General features: G+C 54.7%; 1 protein-coding gene across 1 annotated transcript in view; it reads right to left on the bottom strand.

The window, feature by feature from the left end:
* LOC119931791 (nucleolar protein 4-like) overlaps positions 1-19098 on the bottom strand; it is a 42031-nt gene that overhangs the window by 2118 nt on the left and 20815 nt on the right. The window contains exons 3-6 of the mRNA XM_038750692.1: positions 1545-1786; positions 969-1148; positions 688-879; positions 325-447 (exon numbers count right to left, since the gene is read on the bottom strand). Coding sequence (XP_038606620.1) covers positions 325-447; positions 688-879; positions 969-1148; positions 1545-1786 — 737 coding nt within the window. The remainder of the gene's footprint in view (positions 1-324; positions 448-687; positions 880-968; positions 1149-1544; positions 1787-19098) is intronic.

A 19098-nucleotide genomic window follows, 5' to 3' on the forward strand; every position in this document is an offset into this window, starting at 1 on the left:
GAGGGGATGAGAGGGGGGACCCTCATCCCCACCGGGATGAACCCTTCCTTATTCCCGGGAGCACAAGCCCACATTCCCGGGGTGGCGGAGCCCAGAGGCCCAGATTCCCGGGGCGGGGGGCGTAAATGGCACTGATGGACGGCTCTGGCCGTCCTTCCTCCGAAGGAGGGGAGCGGAGGGGCTCGCCCGCGGGCCGCCCGGGCCCTCCACCTCTCCGGCCTCCTCTCGGTCCACCGGCTTCCGTCTCCCCACGGTCCTCCGGTGCGGGCATCCCCCTCCGACCGTCGGACGGGCGGGATCCCGGCTTTCCCGGGCGGCACTGACCTGAGAAGTCTGGTAGACCTCCAGCCGCATCCTCTTGGCGGCTTTCCTGGTCTCGCTCTCGCAGGCGGCGGCGAGGATGTTCTCGGCCATGGCGGAGGTCAGGTGCGGAGGCGTGGGCCTGGTCTGGGCACGGGGCGGGCACCGTCAGGCCCCCGGTCCCGGCCCCGTTCCCCATCCCGGGGCGGGGGGCGGAATCCCTCGGGGTTCCCCGAGGAGCGGGATCATCTGTCGCCCCGCCGGACCCTCCCGTGCCAGTGCTCGGCACCCGGGAAGCGCCGGCCGGCTACGGCGGGGTGGGGGGGATGAGTGCGGAGGCGGGCCGGGGCCGGGGGCACGGAGGTGGGCGTCCGGGGGCGGGCTGACCATCTCCATGCCGTTCTTCTTCATGCGCCGGCAGGACTTGAGGTAGGTGCGGATGCGCTTCCGGGCCCGCTCCTGGAACTCGGGGAACTGGCGGCTGCAGGACTCGATGATGGCCTGGATCTTCTCCTTGGGCTGCTTGGAGATGGGCACCATCCGGTCCAGGTTCTCGTCCACGAACAGCCGCACGAACATCTAGCGGGGGAGGCCGGGGGGCTGAGGGCGGCGCCGGGACCCTCCCCCCGGGTCCCCGGCCCCCCGCGCCTCTCCCCCGGGGGGCTCACGTTGAAGGCCTTGAGCCTCTCCGGGTCGAGCCCCTCCGAGTCGTTCATCTTGTCCGCGTCGTCGTCGTCCTCGTCGTCGGGCGGCGGGGGCGGGGGCGGGCGGCCCACGGTCAGGTCCTCGGGGCAGACGCTCCCCTCCGTCCGCGCCGACTCGTAGCTCCCCGAGCTGTACTGGGGGGACTGGGCGGGCGGGCGGAGGGGGACAGGGGCGCACCGGGCCGGACCGTGAGCCCCCCGTCCGGGACCGGCGGCGGAAAGTCGCGCGCCCGCCATCTCCGACACCCCGGGCCCACGTCGGGGCCCGGGTCCCCGACGGCGATGGCGACGACGGTATCTGGTGAGCGTTTACTACGTGCCGAGTGCCGGGGGAGATACGAGGGGATCCGGTCGCCCCCCGCCGTGGGGCTCCCGGTCCCCACTGACCGGCTCGGGGTCGCCCGGCAGGTTCCGTAGGCGCCGCTCCCCGTGGCCTCCCGGACCGCCTCCCGCCCGGGGTGGGGGGCTCCCGGTCCGAGGGAGGAAACTGAGGCCCCGAGAGGGGGAGCGGGCCCCCCGCCCCCGTCCCCCCGGACGTACCTCGGGGGTCCCTTTGAGGGCGTACTTGGCCCGGGCCCTGGGGCCGCCGCCGTCGGCGTCGGGCGCGTAGGGGGCCTGGGGGTGGGCGGGGGCCTTGTCGCAGAGGTCGACGGGCTGGTCGTCGGCGGGGCCGTGGCCGTTCATGTCGGAGAAGGCGCAGTCGCCCTGGGTGCTGCTGGCCGCCGCCGGGTTCAGGGTGGCCGAGGCGGGCCCGCCGCCGCAGCTCTCCGACGACGAGTCGTCTGCGCGCACGGTCCGGCGGTCGGATCGACGGGGCGGGCGGCCGCGCCCGGGGGCCCCCGGACCGTCCATCCGTCCGTCCGACCGCCCGCCCCGTCCGACTACTCCCTCGGCCGCCCGCCCGCCCGTCCGATCGTATTTACGGAGCGCTGCCTGTGTGCGGGGCGCTGGACTGAGCGCCCGGGAAGGGCGAATCGGCCACAGATGGAGACGGCCTCAACCCCACGACGGGCTCCCGGCCGCTACACCGACGACGACGGCTACTAACACTCGTGAAGCCCTTACCACGTGCCCGGCACCGCGAGCAAAAACGGGGTTAGGTGGGGGCTCACGGATCTCCGTCCCCATTTCGCGGGCGAGGAAACCGAGGCCCGGAGGAGGGAAGGCCGACGAGCCTCCCGGGCCCTCGGTCAGTGGGCCGCGCTGCTTCTCGTCCGCCCACCCTCCGCCTATCCAGCCGGCCACCCGTCCACACAGCTCCCCACCCCACCGGGGACGACGACTGCGCCGCTCGGTAGGCGTTTACTACGTGCCAAACACTGCGCTAAGGGTGGAGAGGGAGGCGCGAGCTGGTCGGGGAAGGGAACGGACGCCGCATCCCCGTTTTGCAGAGACGCGGAGCGACCGGCCGAGAGGGACTCTTTCCGGCCGCCCGTCCGGGCCGTCGTCCCGCGTCTAGTACCCCTGCCCGGCTCCCAGAACACTGTACTGAGCGCCGGGGAGAGGCCGGTCCCCCGGAGGAGCTCACACTACACCCATCCATCAACGGCACTCGCTGGGCGTCCACCGCTACTGACGGTGACCCAACAGGGTCATATCTATTCTACTTATTTTATTTTGTTAATATGTTCGGTTTTGTTCTCTGTCTCCCCCTTCTAGGCTCTATATGTTGCCAACTTGGACTTCCCAAGAGCTTAGTACAGTGCTCTGCACACAGTAAGCGCTCAATAAATACGATTGATTGGTGGTAGGGTCTTTATATGTTTCCAACTTGTACTTCCCAAGCACTTAGTACAGTGCTCCGCACACAGTAAGCACTCAATAAATACGACTGAATAATGAATGAATGAATGTCAGGCGCTGACTCGGCGCAGAGCATTGCGCTGAGTGCTGGGGCGGCCCACCCGTGTCCCCCCCGTCTCCATCCTCATCGTCCAGACGAGGGAAGCGAGGCCCGGAGGAGGGAAGTGAGCGGCCCGCGGCCCCCCGGCTCCCTACTGTGCTTTGCACATAGTAAGCGCTTAACAAATGCCATTTATTATTATTACTGTGTGCGCAATGCTGTGGGACACGTTGGGACGAGGTTTCGGGGGGGGGGGGGGGCAACATGTGGGATGAGGGGGTGGGCCTTGGAATGGGGAAGGGGCCTGGATTGGGGTGTAGGGACGGGGCCTGGATTGGGATGCTGGCTCACCGTCTAGAAAGTAATAATGGCATTTATTAAGCGCTTACTATGTGCCGGGCACTGTTCTAAGCGCTGGGGAGGTGAGGTTGTCCCATGTGGGGCTCCCAGTCTTCATCCCCATTTTCCAGATGAGGTGACTGAGGCCCAGAGAAGTGACGTGACTGGCCCAAAGTCACCCCGGCTGACAAGCGGCGGGGCCGGGATTTGAACCCGTGGCCTCCGACTCCAAAGCCCGGGCTCTTTCCATTGAGCCAAGCTGCTTCTCTAGACGATGAGCCCGCTGTCGGGTAGGGGCCGTCTCTATCTGTTGCCAACTTGGGCTTCCCAAGCGCTTAGTCCAGTGCTCTGCACACAGTAAGCGCTCAATAAATACGACTGAATGAATGAACGAATGAATGAATGAATGAGGGCTTGGGCTGTGGGGGCGGGGCTCAGTCTGGCTGGAGCCGGCTTGTCCCCTCCCAACCGCTCCAGAAATAATAATAATGGCATTTATTAAGCGCTTACTATGTGCCAAGCACTGTTCTAAGCGCTGGGGAGGATACAAGGTGATCAGGTTGTCCCACGGGGGGGCTCACAGTCTTCATCCCCATTTGACAGATGAGGGAACTGAGGCCCAGAGAAGTGAAGTGACTTGCCCAAAGTCACCCAGCTGACAATTTATTTTATTTGTACGTATTTATTCTATTTATTTTATTTTGTTAACATGTTTTGTTTTGTTCTCTGTCTCCCCCTTCTAGACTGTGAGCCCGCTGTTGGGTAGGGACCATCTCTAGATGTTGCCAACTTGGACTTCCCAAGCGCTTAGTACAGTGCTCTGCACACCGTAAGCGCTCAATAAATATGATTGATTGATTGATTGATTGTCTCCCCCTTCTGGACTGTGAGCCCACTGTTGGGTAGGGACCGTCTCTAGATGTTGACAACTTGGACTTCCCAAGCGCTTAGTCCAGTGCTCTGCACACAGTCAGCACTCAATAAATACGATTGAATGAATGAATTGGTGGAGCCAGGATTTGAACCCATGACCTCTGACTCCAAAGCCCGGGCTCTTTCCACTGGGCTGCACTGCTTCTCTACCATATGGAGAGGCAGCGTGGCTCAGTGGCAACAGCCCAGGCTTGGGAGTCAGAGGTTGTGGGTTCTAATCCCGGCTCCGCCCCTTGTCAGCTGGGTGACTTTGGGCAAGTCACTTCACTTCACTTCTACAGCCCGGGTTTTAGAATCACAAGTCATGGGTTTGAATTCCGCTCCGCCACACGTCTGCTGTGTGACGTTGGGCAAGTCACTTCACTTCTCTGAGCCTCAGTTCCCTCATCTGTAAAATGGGGATGAAGACTGTGAGCCCCACGTGGGACAATCTCATCACCTTGTAACTCCCCAGCGCTTGGAACAGTGCTTGGCACATAGTAAGCGCTTAACAAATGCCATTATTATTATCATTATTCTCTGGGCCTCAGTTCCCTCATCTGTTAAATGGGGATGAAGACTGGGCGTCCCACGGGGGGGACCACCTGATTGCCTTGTATCTCCCCTGGCGCTTAGAACAGTGCTGCGCACATAGTAAGCGCTTAACAAACGCCATCGTTATTCTCATTACTGAATGTGAGCCCGCTGTTGGGCAGGGACCGTCTCTCTATGTTGCCAACTTGGACTTCCCAAAGCACTTAGTCCAGTGCTCTGCACACAGTAAGCGCTCAATAAATACGACTGAATGAATATGTTGCCAAATTGTACTTCCCACGCATTTAGTACAGTACTCTGCACACAGTAAGCGCTCAATAAATAGGATTGAATGAATGAGTGAATATGTTGCCAACTTGTACTTTCCAAGCGTTAGTAAAGTACTCTGCACACAGTAAGCGCTCAATAAATACGATTGAATGAATGAATGTTGCCAACTTGCACTTCCCAAACGCTTAGTCCAGTGCTCTGCACACAGTAAGCGCTCAATAAATACGACTGAATGAATGAATGTTGCCAACTTGCACTTCCCAAACGCTTAGTCCAGTGCTCTGCACACAGTAAGCGCTCAATAAATACGACTGAATGAATATGTTGCCAACTTGCACTTCCCAAGCGCCTTAGTCCAGTGCTCTGCACACAGTAAGCGCTCAATAAATACGATGAATGAATATGTTGCCAACTTGTACTTCCCAAGCGCTTAGTACAGTGCTCTGCATGCAGTAAGCGCTCAATAAATAGGAGTGAATGAATGAGTGAATATGTTGCCAACTTGTACTTCCCAAGCGCTTAGTACAGTGCTCTGCACACAGTACACGCTCAATACGATTGAATGAATATGTTGCCAACTTGGACTTCCCAAGCGCTTAGTACAGTGCTCTGCACACAGTAAGCGCTCAATAAATACGATTGAATGAATGAGTGAATGAATAAATACGACTGAATGAATGACTGGGGCCCCTCCTACCCCCGGGGGCTGAGGGCAAGGCTGGCGCATGCGCGCCGAAACAAGTGCGCCCCCCCCACCCGCCCTCCACGGTCCGCGCATGCGCGCGAGGGGCCGGGGCCAGATTTGGGGCTAAACCACAGCGGTTGCGCCCCCCCTCCACCCCCCACCAAGAGCAGGCCGGATCAGCCCGGCCATCGCCACGGCAACAGCGGGGCGGTGGCGCCGGCCAATGAGGAGGCGGGCGACGGGCGGCGCCGGCCAATGAGGAGGCGGGCGGCGGGAGGCGCCGGCCAATGAGGAGGCCGGAGGCGGGCGGCGCCGACCAATGAGGAGGCCCCGGCCCCCCCCAACCCCGCCCACCTCTGACCCCTCCAGACCCTTCCGGCCCCCGCGGGCTCCCGCCTCCCGAGTCCCCACACCCCTCATTACCAGACCTCTAATAATAACAATTAGTAATGATAATACAATAATAATTATTATATAAAATAAATTATCATAATAAACACATAAATATTATAAAAATATAAATAATAATAACATAAATATTGTTTTATATTCTAGAGTATTTAATATACTATTATATAATATATTATATGTTCTAATGTAGCATCATAAAATATTCAATGTGATATATAATACTTCACATAGCTTGTTTAATATATTATATATTATAATTTATATCATAGAACATGAAATATTTTATATTATAAAATATTTAATATAATATTTAGGATATTATAAAATATTATTATTATAATTATGGTGGCATTTATTTAGCACTTACTATGTGCAAACGGTCTTCGTCAAGCGCCTCCTGTGGGCTGGCGCTGTTCTAAGCGCCAGGGTGGATAATGATAATAATATTCATTCAGTCAGTCAGTCATTCAATTGTATTTAATGAGCGCTTACTGTGTGCAGAGCACTGGACTAAGCGCTTGGGAAGTCAAAGTCGGCAACATATAGAGATGGTCCCTACCCAACAGCGGGCTCACAGTCTAGAAGGGGGAGACAGACAAGAAAACATATTAACAAGATAAAATAGAATAAATATGTACAAATAAAATAGAGTAATAAATATGTACAAACATATGTACATATATATACATTATATAATAACTATAATGAGGGCATTTATTAAACGCTTACTATGTGCAAAGCACTGTTCTAAGCACTGGGGAGGTTACCAGGTGATCGGGTTGTCCCCTGTGGGGCTCAGTCTCCACCCCCATTTTACAGATGAGGGGACTGAGGCCTGGAGAATAATAATAATAATAATAATAGCATTTATTAAGCGCTTACTACATGCAAAGCACTGTTCTAAGCGCTGGGGAGGTTACAAGGTGATCAGGTTGTCCCTGAGGGGGCTCACAGTTTTAATTCCCATTTTACAGATGAGGTAACTGAGGCCCAGAGAAGTGAAGTGACTTGCTCAAAATCACTCAGCTGACAATTGGCGGAGCCGGGATTTGAACCCATGACCTGTGATTCCAAACCCCGGGCTCTTTCCACTGAGCCACGCTGCTTCTGCGACTCGCCCAAAGTCACACGGCTGACGAGTGGCGGATCCCAGCAAACCGGGTCGGATCCAGTCCCTTGTCCCCCGTGGGGCTCCGGGCCCCCATCCCCATTTTCAAGATGAGGTCACCGAGGCCCGGAGAAGGGAAACGACTGGGCCAAGGTCTCCCGGCAGACCGGTGGGGGAGCCGGGACGAGACCCCCAGGTCCTTCCTACTCCCAGGCCCGGGCCCTAGCCATTAACGTCCAGTATCTTTAAATTCTACATTATAAATGACCTTTTCATTTATATTAACGTCCGCCTCGTTATGGGCAGGGAACATTTCTGCTAGTTCTGTCGGATCGGACTCTGCCAAGCGCTCAGTACGGTGCTCTGCGCATAGTAAGCACTGGATAAATACCACCGGTTGACTGTACTTTCTCCAGTACGGGGCTCTGCACACAGTAAATGCTCAGTAAATACAATTATTAATAATTATAATAGATGACACGCAAATCCGTGAAGCGTTCCATATTTTTTCCCCTGTCCCGCCGTCGACCCCCGGCCCACGTCACCCCCTGGGCCTGGAATGCCCCCAATCCCTCTGCCCATCCGCCAAGCTTGCTCTCTTCCTCCCTTCAAGGCCCTGCTGAGAGCTCACCTCCTCCAGGAGGCCTTCCCACACTCACCCCCTTCCTTCCTCTCCCCCTCGTCCCCCTCTCCATCCCCCCATCTTACCTCCTTCCCTTCCCCACAGCACCTGTATATATGGATATATGTTTGTACAGATTTATTACTCTATTTATTTATTGATTTATTTTACTTGTACATATCTATTCTATTTATTTTATTTTGTTAGTATGTTTGGTTTTGTTCTCCGTCTCCCCCTTTTAGACTGTGAGCCCACTGTTGGGTAGGGACTGTCTCTGTATGTTGCCAACTTGGACTTCCCAAGTACAGTGCTCTGCACACAGTAAGCGCTCAATAAATACGATTGATGATGATGATTGATTACACACTCCTATTCTCCTCCTCTTCCTCACCCTCCTCCCACTTCCTCCTCCTCCTCCTCCTCCTGCTCATTCTCCTCCCCCTCCAACCACCCTCTTCCTCTTCGGCTTTCTCCCTCTCCTTCTCCTCCTCTTCTTCCTCCTCCTCCTCTTCCTCCTCCTTCTCCTCCACCATCTCCTCCTCCTGCTCCTCCTCCTGCTCATTCTCTTCCTCCTCCTCCTCTTCACAGTCCTGCTCCTCCTCCTAATGAAATAATAATCCTAATAACAACGGTGGTATTTGTTGAGCGCTTCCTACGCGGCAGGCCCCGTGCTAAGCGCCAGCGCCTCAGGTTGGACGCGGTCCCCGTCCCCCGCGGGGCTCCCTGTCTCCATCCCCATCCTGCTCCACGAGAAGCAGCGTGGCTCAGTTGAAAGATCACGGGCTTCGGAGTCCGAGGTCATGGGTTCTAATCCCGGCTCCGCCACATGTCTGCTGTGTGACCTTGGGCAAGTCACTGAACTTCTCTGAGCCTCAGTTCCCTCATCTGGAAAATGGGGATTAAGACTGTGAGCCCCACGTGGGACAACCTGATCACCTTGTATCCCCCCCAGCGCTTAGAACAGTGCTTTGCACATAGTAAGCGCTTAACAAATACCATAATTATTATTATTATTATTATCCCCATGTTCCAGAGGACGGAACTGAGGCCCGGAGAAGGGATGCGGACGAGCGGCGGAGCCGGGAGGAGAACCCAGGTTCTCCTTCTAGTCCCCTTCTAGACTGTGAGCCCACTGTTGGGTAGGGACCGTCTCTATATGTTGCCAACTTGGACTTCCCTAGCGCTTAGTACAGTGCTCTGCACACAGTAAGCGCTCAATAAATATGATTGAATGAATGAACCCAGGACCCTCTGACGGGCCGGGCCCGGGCTCTCCCCGCTGGGCTGCCCGAAGAGAAGTGAAGCGACTGCCCCAAGGACGCAGGACAGAGCCGGAATTAGAACCCAGGACCTTCTGACTCTCAGACCTACCAGAGAAGCAGCGTGGCTCAGTGGAAAGAGCCCGGGCTTTGGAGTCAGAGGTCATGGGTTCAAATCCCGGCTCCGCCACCGGTCAGCTGGGTGACTTTGGGCAAGTCGCTTCACTTCTCTCAGTGACCTCACCTGTCAAATGGGGATTAAGCCTGTGAGCCCCCAGTGGGACAACCTGATCACCTGGTAATAATAATAATAATATAATATATTATTATATTTTTATATTTTCATATTTTTAATAATATAATATATAATAATATACTAATAATTGGCATTTATTAAGCACTTACAGTACAGTATTAAGCGCTTACAGTGCAAATCACTGTTCTAAGCGCTGGGGAGGATACAGGGTGATCAGGTTGTCCCAAGTGGGGCACCCAGTCTTCACCCCCATTTTACAGATGAGGGAACTGAGGCCCAGAGAAGTTAAGTGACTTGCCCAAGATCGCACAGCAGACATGTGGCAGAGTCGGGATGCGAACCCACGAACTCCGACTCCAGAGCCCGGGCTCTTCCCACCGAGCCACGCTGCTCACGCTCACGCTGGTAAACTCCCCAGTGCTTCGCACATAGTAAGCGCTTGATAAATGCCAGCGTTATTACTATTAGGCCGAGCGGCTTCGTCCCTCCTGCTGGCGGTGGCCGTCCGGCTGGGGCCGTCACAGGCTCCGGCGAGGACACAAAGGCGTCTTTGACCTCGGGGAACAATGACCTTGTGTGAGCGGGTGGCCAGGGCGGCCCTGCCCCCCGCCATGCCCACCCCTGGGAGCTGGCTCGGCCGCGGGCCGCCCGGACGGGGGGCACGGGGGGCAGCAGCTGGCCTAGTGGGCTGAACCACGGGCCCGGCACTCGGAACAAAACTTGGACTTCCCAAGCGCTCAGTACAGTGTTAACATGTTTTGTTTTGTCCTCTGTCTCCCCCTTCTAGACTGTGAGCCCACTGTTGGGTAGGAACCGTCTCTAGATGTTGCCAACTTGGACTTCCCAAGCGCTTAGTACAGTGCCCTGCACGCAGTAAGCGCTCCATAAATACGACTGAATGAATGAATGAATGAATCATCATCATCATCAATCGTATTTATTGAGCGCTTACTGTGTGCAGAGCACTGTACTAAGCGCTAGGGAAGTACAAGTTGGCAACATCTAGAGACAGTCCCTACCCAACAGTGGGCTCACAGTTGAAAAGGGGGAGACGGAGGACAAAACCCAACATACTAGCAAAATAAAATAAATAGAATAGATATGTACAAGTAAAATAAATAAATAAATGGAGTGATAAATAAATGAGTGAATCCCGGCTCCGCCACTTGTCGGCTGCGTGACTTTGAGCAAGTCCCTTCACTTCTCTGGGCCTCAGTTCCCTCATCCGGAAAATGGGGGTGAAGACGGTGAGCCCCACGTGGGCCCACCTGATTACCATGTATCTCCCAGTGCTTAGAACAGTGCTCAGCACATAGTAAGCGCTTAACAAATGCCATCATGTATATATGTATATTTATGTACATATTTGTTACTCTATTTATTTTACTTGTACATATCTATTCTATTTATTTTATTTTGTTAGTATGTTTGGTTTTGTTCTCTGTCTCCCCCTTTTAGACTGTGAGCCCACTGTTGGGTAGGGACCGTCTCTAGATGTTGCCAACTTGGACTTCCCAAGCGCTTAGTACAGTGCTCTGCACACAGTAAGCACTCAATAAATACAATTGATGATGATGATCATTATCATCCCTTCTGGACTGTGAGCCCGTTGTTGGGTAGGGACCGTCTCTATATGTTGCCAACTTGTAATAATAGCATTTATTAAGCACTTACTATGTGCAAAGCACTGTTCTAAGCGCTGGGGAAGTAACAATAATAATAATGACGATGGTATTTGTTAAGTGCTTACTATGCGCAAAGCAAGTGCTTAGTACAGTGCTCTGCACACAGTAGGCGCTCCATAAATACGATTGAATGAATGAATGAAGTGGCTGGGCCGGGATTTGAACCCATGACCTCTGACTCCAAAGCCCGGGCTCTTTCCATTGAGCTACACTGCTTCTCTACAAGTATGCTTGCACTTCCCAAGCGCTTAGTACAGTGCTCTGCACACAGTAAGCGCTCAATAAATACGATTGAATGAATGAATGAATCTGGGGGCCGGGCCAGGCTCGGGTGTCATGGGTTCTAATTCCGCCTCCGCCACTTGTCAGCCAGGTGACTCTGGGCAAGTACGTCACTTCTCTGGGCCTCAGTTCCCTCATCTGTCAAATGGGGATGAAGACCGTGAACCCCCCGTGGGACAACCTGATCACCTTGTAACCTCCCCGGCGCTTAGAACAGTGCTTTGCGCATAGTAAGCGCTTAATAAATGCTATTTAAAAAGAAAGAGTGCAAGAGTGAGAGATGAGGAGGGAGAAAAAGAGAGAGTGAGAGAGCTGGAGTGAAAGATGGAGAGCATCAAAGAAGGAACGAGATGAACAAGAGAGAGATAGTGAATGAGAGAGAGAGCCTGGGCTTTGGAGTCAGGGGTCATGGGTTCAAATCCCGCCTCCACCACTTAGCTGGGTGACTTTGGGCTAGTCACTTCACTTCTCCGGGCCTCAGTTCCCTCATCTGTAAAGTGGGGATGAAGACTGTGAGCCCCCCCGTGGGACAACCTGATCACCTTGTAACCTCCCCGGCGCTTAGAACGGTGCTTTGCACCTAGTAAGCGCTTAATAAATGCCCTCATGATTATTATTATTACCTTGTAACCTCCCCGGTGCTTAGAACAGTGCTTTGCACATAGTAAGCGCTTAATAAATGCCATTAAAAAAAAAAAAGATGGGGTGAGAGATAGACCATGAAAGCGTGAGGGGGGCGTGAGCGTTCAGGGCTCAGTGGGGTGTGGGTGAAGGGATGCTAAGGACGAAGGAGGCCGCAGTTGGAGAGACCCCGGGAAGGAAAATTCCAGGGAAAAGCCCCCCAAAACCCCACCTATGCTGCCCCCTGCCCCCTCTGGGGCTTCTCCAGAGGGACTGGGAATGGAGGGAGGAAGAAAAGGAGGAGGAGGAGGAGGCTGGGATGGGATGGGATGGGTCCCTGGTTGTCCCTGGGGAGATTTGGGATTCCTGTCGCCCTTTGTTAGCGCGGCCCGGACGCTGACCGCCCCCACGAAGAGATGGAAGCGGCGTGGCTCAGTGGAAAGAGCCCGGGCTTTGAAGTCAGAGGTCGTGGGTTCAAATCCCGGCTCCGCCAACTGTCAGCTGGGTGACTTTGGGCAAGTCACTTCACTTCTCTGGGCCTCAGTTCCCTCATCTGGAAAATGGGGATGAAGCCTGTGAGCCCCTTGTGGGACAACCTGATTACCTTGTACCCCCCAACGTTTAGAATGGTGCTTTGCACATAGTAAGCGCTTAATAAATGCCGGCATTATTGTTATTATTATTATGGACGTCCGCCCTGGGCCCTACCTGGGGGTCCAGGGGAACCAAGGGGTCCAAGGGGCCCGGCAGCCGAGGCAGGAAGGGCCCCCCTCACCCCCTGGCCTCGCCTCTGAGCCCCTTCCTCCCCAGTCATTCAATCAATTGTATTTATTGAGCGCTTACTGTGTGCAGAGCACTGTACTAAGCGCTTGGGAAGTACAAGTTGGCAACATATAGAGACGGTCCCTACCCGACAACGGGCTCCCCAGGCTTCCCCTGCGGCCTGGGCCGTCCTGTGAGGGACACGGGGCAGGACTTGGGCCACCCCCCGACCCCCAGGGCCCTTGGCCTTCTCGGGGGGCTCGGGGCGGGCCCTGGGGTCCTGGGGGGGCTCGGGGCGTGGCGCGGCCTGGTCTGCCCCAAACAGGAAGCCGGTGTGGCCCAGGGAGACACAGGCCCCGCAGAGGGGACACAAACGCACCCCACATCACTCGTCTGCTGTGTGACCTTGGCCAAGCCAGTTCACTTAATTAATAATAATAATAATAATAATAATAATAATAATGATGGCATTTGTTAAGCACTTACTATGTGCAAAGCACTGTTCTAAGCACTGGGGAGGATACAAGGTGATCAGGTTGTCCCACCGGGGGCTCACGGTCTTCATCCCCATTTTCCAGATGAGGGAACTGAGGCCCAGAGAAGTGAAGTGACTTGCCCAAAGTCACCCAGCTGACAAGTGGCGGAGCCGGCATTTGAACCCATGACCTCCAACTCCCAAGCCCGGGCTCTTTCCACTGAGCCACGCTGCTTCTCCTCTATTGAAGAATAAAAGCAAGGAAACTGCAACAAACTAAGCCAAAATAAACTCCCAAACGTTTTGTACAGAAATAAATACTTGTTGCCAAAAATTGAAGGTTTTCTTTGCCATACGTGAACACATTTTCCTCAATATCCTGCCAATAAAATTCAGATTCTTACCACTTCTCTGTGTCTCAGTTACCTCATCTGTAAAATGGGGATTAAGACGGTGAGCTGCATGCGGGACAACCTGATTGCCTTGTAACTACCCCTTAGAACAGTGCTTGGCACATACTAAGCGCTTAACAAGTACCATTATTATTATTATTATTACCCCAGCGCTGGGTAGGGACCGTGTCTATGTGTTGCCGACTTGTACTTCCCAAGCGCTTAGTCCAGTGCTCTGCACACAGTAAGTGCTCAATAAATACCACTGAATGAATGAATGAATGAATGAATGAATGAAAGAGGGACACGGATGACACCTGGGGACCCCCCGCCGCGCCCCCAGCCTCTCTCCCTCTGGGAGACCACCCTCTCCCTCTCTCTGTGAGGCCTCGTGCTCTCTCTCTCTCAGAGACCCCCTTCTCTCTCTCTTTTCCTGTCTCTGGGAGACCCCCTTCTCTCCCCACTATTGGGTAGGGACTGTCTCTAGATGTTGCCAACTTGTACTTCCCAAGCGCTTAGTCCAGTGCTCTGCACACAGTAAGCGCTCAATAAATATGATTGATTGATTGATTGGGAGACCCCCTTCTCTCTCTCTCTCTCTGGGAGATGACCCTCTCCGACCTCCCCTCTCACTCTATCTCTGGGAAACCACTCTCTCTCTGTCTCTCTGGGAGACCACCTTTTCTCTCTCCCTCAGAGACCACCCCAACGCTTTTCAGAGACTACTCTCTTTCCCCCACCCCCGGGAGCACAGACCACCCTCTCTCTCTCGGGGAGACCATCTCCCCCTTCTAGACTGTGAGCCCGTCGTTGGGTAGGGCCCGTCTCTGTATGTTGCCGACTTGGACTTCCCAAGCGCTTAGTACAGTGCTCCGCACACACTAAGCGCTCAATAAATACGATTGAATGAATGAATCCTCTCCCTATCTCTGGGAGACTGCTCTCTCTCAATCTACCCTCTCCCTCTCTGGGAGACCACCAAAACTCTCTCCCTCAGGGAGATCTCTCTCCCCCCCTCTGAGAGACCACCTTCTCTCTATGTCCCTTAGGGACACCACCTTAACTCTCTCTCCCTCAGGGAGACCATCAAAACTCCCTCAGGGAGATCTCCCCCACTCACCCCCACCCCCGAGAGACCACCTTCTTTCTCTCTCCCTCAGAAAGACCACCCTCACTCTCTCTCTCCCTCAGGGAGATCTCTCTCTACCCATCTGAGAGACCACCTTCCTGCTCTCCCTCAGGGAGATCTCTCTCCCCGCCCCCCCCCCCCCAAGAGACCACCTTCTTTCTCTCTCCCTCAGGAAGACCACCCTAACTCTCTCTCTCCCCCAGAGAGATCTCTCTCTCCCCCTCTCTCTCTTTCCCTCTTTGAGAGACCACCTTTCTCTCTCCCTCAGAGAGATCTCTCTCTCCCTCTCTCTCTCTTTCCCTCTCTGAGAGACCACCTTTCTCTCTCCCTCAGGAAGACCACCCTAACTCTCTCCCTCAGAGATCTCTCTCTCGCCCGTCTCTCTCTCTCCCACAGGGAGACCACCCTAACTCTCTCCCTCAGAGAGATCTCCTTCTCCCTCAGGGAGATCTCTCTCTCCCCCCTCTCTCTCTTTCCCCCTCTGAGAGACCACCTTCTTTCTCTGTCCCTCAGGAAGACCACCCTAACTCTCTCCCTCAGAGAGATCTCTCTCTCTCCCCCTGAGACGACCTTCCCTCTCTCTCCCTCAGGGAGACCACCCTAACTCTCTCCCTCAGAGAGATCTCTCTCTCCCCCCTCTCTCTCTCCCCCTCTGAGAGATGACCTTCTCTCTCTCTCTCTCTCCCTCAGGGAGACCACCCTAACTCTCTCCCTCAGACAGACCACCCTCTCTCTCTCCCTCTGAGACCACCTTCTCTCTCTCTCCCTCAGGGAGACCACCCCCTCTCTCTCTCCCTCAGGCAGACCACCCTCTCTCTCCCCCTCTGAGAGACCACCTTCTCTCTCTCCCTCAGGGAGACCACCCTAACTCTCTCCCTCAGGGAGACCCCCCCCTCTCTCTCTCCCTCTGAGAGACCACCCTAACTCTCTCTCTCCCTCATGGAGACCACCTTCTCTCCCTCAGGGAGACCACCCTAACTCTCTCCCTCAGGGAGACCACCCCCTCTATCTCTCCCTCTGAGAGACCACCCTAACTCTCTCCCTCATGGAGACCACCTTCTCTCTCTCCCTCAGGGAGACCACCCTAACTCTCTCCCTCAGGAAGACCACCCTAACTCTCTCTCTCTCCCTTTGAGAGACCACCCTAACTCTCTCTCTCCCTCATGGAGCCCACCCTCTCTCTCCTCCTCTGAGAGACCACCTTCTCTCTCTCCCTCAGGGAGACCACCCTAACTCTCTCCCTCAGGGAGACCACCCTCTCTCTCCCTCACGGAGACCACCCTCTCTCTCTCTCCCTCTGAGAGACCACCCTATCTCTCTCTCTCTCCCTCAGGGAGACCACCCTCTCTCTCCCCCTCTGAGAGACCACCTTCTCTCTCTCTCTCTCTCTGTAGTTCAATGCTCCTACAGCCCAGTCAGTCAGTCATTCACTTGTACTTACTGAGCACTTCTGGGTGCAAAACACTGGTCTAAGCGCTTGGGAGACGACAGTAGACGAGAAGCAGCTTGGCTCAGTGGAAAGAGCCCGGGTTTTGGAGTCAGAGGGGTAGGGACCATCTCTATATGTTGCCAACTTGTACTTCCCAAGCGCTTAGTACAGTGCTCTGCACACAGGAAGCGCTCAATAAATATGATTGATTGAATGAATGAATGGGTTCAAACCCTGGCTCCGCCAATTGTCAGCTGTGTGACTTTGGGCAAGTCACTTCGCTTCTCTGGGCCTCAGTGACCTCATCTGTAAAATGGGGCTGAAGACTGTGAGCCCCCCGTGGGACAACCTGATCACCTTGTAACCTCCCCAGCGCTTAGAACAGTGCTTGGCACATAGTAAGCGCTTAATAAATGCCATCATTATTACTATTATTATAATAAACAGACCCATGGCCTGCCCACAAGGAGCTGTACACTAGAGTCCAGTGGTGTGTAGTACACTGCTCTGGAGGTTGCCAGCCCGTTGTGGGCAGGGAATGTGTCTGTTTACTGTTCTACCGTCCTGTTCCCAGGGCTCAGTCCATCATCATCATCATCATCATCATTCGTATTTATTGAGCGCTTACTGTGTGCAGAGCACTGTACTAAGCGCTTGGAAAGTCCAGCGTTCTGCACGCAGTAAGTACAATCGGATGCGTGAACGTAGTACAGCGCTCTGCAGCTCAGTCCCCTACGGCAGCTTGGCTCAGTGGAAAGAGCCCGGGCTGTGGACCCAGAGGTCATGGGTTCAAATCCCGGCTCCGCCAATGGTCAGCCGTGTGACTTTGGGCAAGTCACTTCACTTCTCTGGGCCTCAGTGACCTCATATGGAAAATGGGGATTAAGACTGTGAGCCTCCCGTGGGACAACCTTGTAACCTCCCCAGTGCTTAGAACAGTGCTTTGCACGTACTAAGCGCTTAATAAATGTCATTATTATTATTACGGCACAGTGCTCGGGCGTTCCTTCAGTAGTCTGGGGTTCAGGGGTGCCTGGGGGGGGGGGGGGTCGACCGGGGCGCGGATGGATTGGGTGACCCCGGTGAGGCGACAGCGGTGAGTCACAAACCGGTTCCCCGGGCTTATGTTTCTGTGCCACAAGAGGAAGGTGGGGGGTCTGGGGTGGGGGGTCTGGGGTGGGGGGGAGGGCCCCTGCCGGGCCTACTACAGAGGAGGAAACCGAGGCCCCGCCAAGGACGGAGGGCAGGGGGTGGTGAGTTCGAGTCCCCACGCCTCCTGGGACCACCTGCCCCCACCCCGCCACTGCGGCTGAAATGCGGATAATAATAATAATAACGGCAGTTGTTGAGCACTTACTATGTGCAAAGCACCGTTCTAAGCACTGGGGAGGTTACAAGAGGATCAGGTTGTCCCACGGGGGGCTCACAGTCTTCATCCCATTTTACAGATGAGGTAACTGAGGCCCAGAGAAGTGAAGCGATTTGCCCAAAGTCCCACAGCTGACAATTGGCGGAGCCAGGATTTGAACCCATGACCTCTGACTCTTTCTATTGAGCCACACTGCTTCTGGGACGGGGGGGTGGGAGGAGCCCCCCCCACACCAAGAGCCCCAAAAGACCCCCCACCCCCCCTCGGGGACAAAGGGACAAAGACCCCAAAAGAAAGGAAGGAGGGAGGGAGGGCAGGAAGGAAGGAGCCTGGGTCCCACGGCCGGAGGAAGCGACGACGCTCCAAGGCCCTCGGATCTCCCCGGCAGGGCTATTTACTGGACACTTTCGGCCCGTCTCGTCATCCCTATTACTCTATTTATTTATTTATTTTACTTGTACATTTCTATTCTATTTATTTTATTTTGTTAGTATGTTTGGTTTTGTTCTCTGTCTCCCCCTTTTAGACCGTGAGCCCACTGTTGGGTAGGGACTGTCTCTCTATGTTGCCAACTTGTACTTCCCAAGCGCTTAGTCCAGTGCTCTGCACACAGTAAGCGCTCAATAAATGCGATTGATTGATTGATTTGCTTGGGCCGGGGCTGTGCCCTTGGCGACTCTGTTGGTGGGGGGGCTCTTACTGGGTGCAAAACACTGGACTAAGCGCTTGGGAGGCGACAGTAGCCGAGAAGCAGCGTGGCTCAGTGGAAAGAGCCCGGGCTTTGGAGTCTGTATATATGTATATATGGTTGTACATATTTATTACTCTATTTATTTATTTATTTATTTATTTTACTTGTACATTTCTATCCTATTTATTTTATTTTGTTGGTATGTTTGGCTCTGTTCTCTGTCTCCCCCTTTTAGACTGTGAGCCCACTGTTGGGTAGGGACTGTCTCTATGTGTTGCCAATTTGTACTTCCCAAGCGCTTAGTACAGTGCTCTGCACATAGTAAGCGCTCAATAAATACGATTGATTGATTGATTGATTGCTTGGAGTCAGAGGCCATGGGTTCAAATCCCGGCTCCGCCAACTGTCAGCTGTGGGACTTTGGGCAAGTCACTTCACTCCTCTGGGCCTCAGTTAGTAAAATGGGGGTGAAGACTGCGAGCCCCCCGTGGGACAACCTGATGACCTTGTAACCTCCCCGGCGCTTAGAACAGTGCTTTGCACATAGTAAGCGCTTAACAAATACCGTTATTATTATTATTTCTGGAGAAGATCTCCCCCTCCCACCCCTGGAGACCTCCGGACACCCGCCCCCAACCCCGGCACCTCGGAGTAGGCCGGGCAGGCTCCACCGGGGCCTAATGGATCCCAAGCGCCGGGCCGGGGGTCCGGGGTGGTGTGGGGCGCCTAAAGCTCAATTCCTCTCCCGACTCCGCCGAGGATTTCACTTCCCGCTAAGCTAAGCGGCTTTGGAGGTGAGTAACATCCTCCGCGGCCCCCACATCATCCCTTCCGCTCCGGAGAACAACAGCCTGGACTGGGGGAGGGGGAGCCCGGCTGTCCACGGGGGGCTGGGGGAGATGCCCCTCAACTGCCCCCATGTCCCGTGGCCCAGCTTTCCCCTGGCAGCTGTCCATCACCTCCCCGGTCCCTTTCCGAGCTGGATTTTCCCAGATTTTC

Source organism: Tachyglossus aculeatus, chromosome 8 (assembly GCF_015852505.1).
Source record: "Tachyglossus aculeatus isolate mTacAcu1 chromosome 8, mTacAcu1.pri, whole genome shotgun sequence".
In the NCBI taxonomy this organism is placed as follows: Eukaryota; Metazoa; Chordata; class Mammalia; order Monotremata; family Tachyglossidae; genus Tachyglossus; species Tachyglossus aculeatus.